We start from the raw sequence: 3,622 nt of genomic DNA on the forward strand, positions 1-3,622 counted from the left end.
TTTTTTACTGATGGGGTAATAGTGTAAGGGAGCCACTTTGGCCAGTGGCTGCCCCCACTGGGCTCATCGTGGCTCCGCCACTGCATATGTATCTCTGTGTGTATGTTTTTGCGTGTGTTCATGTACATGACGTATAATCTCTTGAGGTTCATGTTAAAAATACAAGACTACGTTGCTCTCTCATACTCTTAGTAGTAGGGTACTTAAAAATTACAATGGAGCTTCTTGTCATGTGTCAGTGTGAAAGATATGGAACATTCGAACCTAAGATCCCTCCTCAAATGACCTTAACTAGATTTGCAAGAATTGAAGAATCCATAAATCAATTTCCGTTTTCAAACTGGCCGTTTGATAATAATGAACTTGAACCATTCTTACCTTTCTTCAATGGAAATGGAACAAACATTAACGGCAAAACGTGACATTATGTTGTCTCAGGTAACGGTGCTGACTGTGTATGTGTTCCTTTATGGGCGTCTGTACATGGTTATGAGTGGAATAGAAAGGGAGATCCTAGAGAGCCCAGCCATACGTCAGAGCAAGGCTCTTGAAGAAGCTTTGGCTACCCAGTCTGTTTTCCAATTAGGCTTGTTGCTGGTGCTGCCAATGGTCATGGAAATTGGTCTTGAGAAAGGGTTCCGTACAGCTTTAGGTGATTTCATCATCATGCAGCTGCAGCTAGCTTCTGTTTTCTTCACATTCCAACTAGGAACCAAAGTTCACTATTATGGGAGAACAATCTTGCATGGAGGTTCTAAATACCGAGCTACTGGACGTGGGTTTGTCGTTTTTCATGCAAGGTTTGGTGATAACTACAGGCTTTATTCTCGTAGTCACTTTGTCAAAGGGCTGGAGCTGTTCATCTTATTGATTGTGTATGAAGTTTATGGGGAATCTTATCGTAGTTCGAAACTCTATTTGTTCATCACTTTCTCCATGTGGTTTCTTGTCGCTTCCTGGTTGTTCGCTCCTTTTGTGTTCAATCCCTCTGGTTTTGACTGGCAAAAAACTGTGGATGATTGGACGGACTGGAAACGATGGATGGGAAATCGTGGTGGGATTGGGATCTCACCTGATAAAAGTTGGGAATCATGGTGGGATGAAGAACACGAGCACCTCAAACACACGAATATTCGAGGAAGAGTGCTTGAGATTTTACTTGCATGTCGCTTCTTTATCTACCAATATGGAATCGTCTACCACCTTGATATAGCTCATCATAGCAAGAGTTTGCTGGTATTTTTTCATTAGCTCTTCTCTTGCTTATCTATCAATTTCAGTCTACATTTAAGGCATCTTACGAGCTTCTACTCTAATTCTTCTAGGTTTATGGCCTTTCTTGGGTGGTTATGGTAACTGCTCTTATTGTCTTAAAGGTATGCAAGCGGAACTCAATTACAAACAAAACGTTGTCATTAAGCTTAATGATCTGTTCGTACTTTAAGATGCTCACTTAGAATAACCCAAAACTAGTGAGCAGAAATTAAGTCACTTTTTTGTGCACTGGGCTTTCACCATGGCTCAGATGACGTGGCTATTTGTCTACGTTATTATTTGCTTTGCATCTCCTTATGTTTTACCATATATGTGTCAGATGGTATCCATGGGCAGACGGAAATTTGGCACTGACTTCCAGCTCATGTTCAGAATTCTCAAAGCGCTTTTGTTTCTTGGTTTCATGTCAGTCATGACTGTCTTATTCGTAGTATGTGGCCTCACTGTATCAGATTTATTTGCTGCTATCCTTGCCTTCTTGCCGACAGGCTGGGCTATTCTTCTTGTAAGTTTAACACCTCATGCTGTTTCTTTCATTTTTCTTTTTCTGTTTGGGATTGTTGCGGGGTTTCGTCCACACTAAATTAGTTTTGAACTTAATTTGAAACCTGGCGGAGTTTTAATACCAACCTACTAAGGTCGGCGGGCAAAATACTAATAAGTGTTTCCAAGATCTAGAGCTAAGTATGTTAATACTATTAATTTCTACAATGGGACATGTCCCTTTCAACTACCGGTACGTACTTTTATTTTAATTGTTGAATTAAATTTTCAACGGTCTAATCTGTGATTTTAGTGGTTTCAATGTCTCGCGCTACAAACTTAACACAGATAGTCACAATCAGATCGTTGAAATCGGTAGTTAAAAAAATATAGTCTCTACCGTAGAAGTTCCATAATATTAATTTACTAAAACAACGATCTTTGTCCTGTTCTTTAGATTGGGCAAGCGTGCAGGGCATTGTTGAAGAAGGTAGGACTTTGGGAATCAATAAAGGAGCTAGCAAGAGCATATGAGTACATTATGGGAGTGATAATCTTCATGCCCATCGCCATCTTGTCATGGTTCCCATTTGTTTCAGAGTTCCAAACGCGCTTGCTCTTCAACCAAGCATTCAGTAGAGGCCTCCAGATTTCAATGATTCTTTCAGGGAGAAAGGATAAGCTCGATAAGACATCACGAGCCTGAAGTAAACATTATTTGTTATTCACATTCTTGTTAGACCCACACTTATATTCTTAGAACTTTTACCTGTGTAACACTTTTTTAAGTGTGCCTTAGTTTTGATAAATTATTGCAAATTTGTCTTGTCTCTTTTTTTTTTTTTTAATTTGAAAAGAAACAACCTTGGGAAAGGGAAAGGGAGGAAGAGTTAACCTCCGCAAAACCATATTTTCTCCTTTTTTCTGTCATTTCTTTTTTCCTCTTCTTGTCAGGTTCTACATCTTCCAAATCACACAGGCAGAAACACATGTATCTACATATGTTTCTTGTTTTAGATGTCAAAGTGCTATTTATAGACAGCCAAGTGTTTCCATGCTTCAGATCAGTTTCTACACCTTTCAAATTGGTGGATTTTGCCTAAACTTTTATATGTTTTGGAACCAAGTTTTTTAGCATTTGGCTGAAGATAAAAACATCTTGTCATTGGCTTCGTTAGAGATCAATAAATCCACCTTCATAACTGACTCATAGTTACTGATATGCAATTCTGTTCAACCATTGTTACGTTTGCTAAAGCTAAAACCTCCGATTCACATCCCTTCTATTATCCAACTAATCAACTTTGGATTGGTTTACAAATGAGGTTAAGACTTTTATGATCACATTAAAAAGGGTTGAATTTTACCATGTAAAGTCCATTCTCTAGAGATATAGGCATAATAGCTAGTAGTTGTTAAATAATGAGAATAGTAGTTTGGACATTTTATATTCCACAAGTGTCTTGAGGACTGAAACGAACAAATGATGTTTTTAAAAACTCAAAATGTCCATTTAATATTATGAAAAACAAAAGGGTTTAGCGTGCATTTGAATTGAAAACCCACAATTTTTTAATTGTCTCACAACATAATGCAATTATGCAAATGCAAGGTACAAAAATTATATATATATATATATATATATGGTCCTAATTTGTTGTTGTGTTTGTAATTTCGACTTGGTTATCCTCCAACTAATTTCCTGTCGTTTCTTCAATTCCTCGTCGTTTATTGCCTATTATTGTGGATGACTCACACATTACCGCCGTTTAATTGGACAAGGACATACAAATTTATTCCGAACACAGAGCTCTGCTCAGTGGTAGTCAGTCCTTCCTCTTTCTTCCGGTATAATCTCTCTTTC

The 3,622-nt window shown here is 37.9% G+C and overlaps 1 protein-coding gene across 1 annotated transcript in view; it reads left to right on the plus strand.

Annotated features, from left to right (window-relative positions):
- LOC21404233 (callose synthase 7) overlaps positions 1-2,810 on the plus strand; it is a 23,947-nt gene extending 21,137 nt beyond the window's left edge. The window contains exons 39-42 of the mRNA XM_024169333.1: positions 439-1,236; positions 1,326-1,376; positions 1,595-1,780; positions 2,216-2,810. Of these exons, the coding sequence (XP_024025101.1) occupies positions 439-1,236; positions 1,326-1,376; positions 1,595-1,780; positions 2,216-2,464 (1,284 nt within the window). The 3' untranslated portion in view covers positions 2,465-2,810. The remainder of the gene's footprint in view (positions 1-438; positions 1,237-1,325; positions 1,377-1,594; positions 1,781-2,215) is intronic.
- The last annotated feature ends 812 nt before the right edge of the window (positions 2,811-3,622 follow it).

The sequence above is a fragment of the Morus notabilis genome, unplaced genomic scaffold (genome assembly GCF_000414095.1).
Source record: "Morus notabilis unplaced genomic scaffold, ASM41409v2 Scaffold269, whole genome shotgun sequence".
Classification (NCBI taxonomy): Eukaryota; Viridiplantae; Streptophyta; class Magnoliopsida; order Rosales; family Moraceae; genus Morus; species Morus notabilis.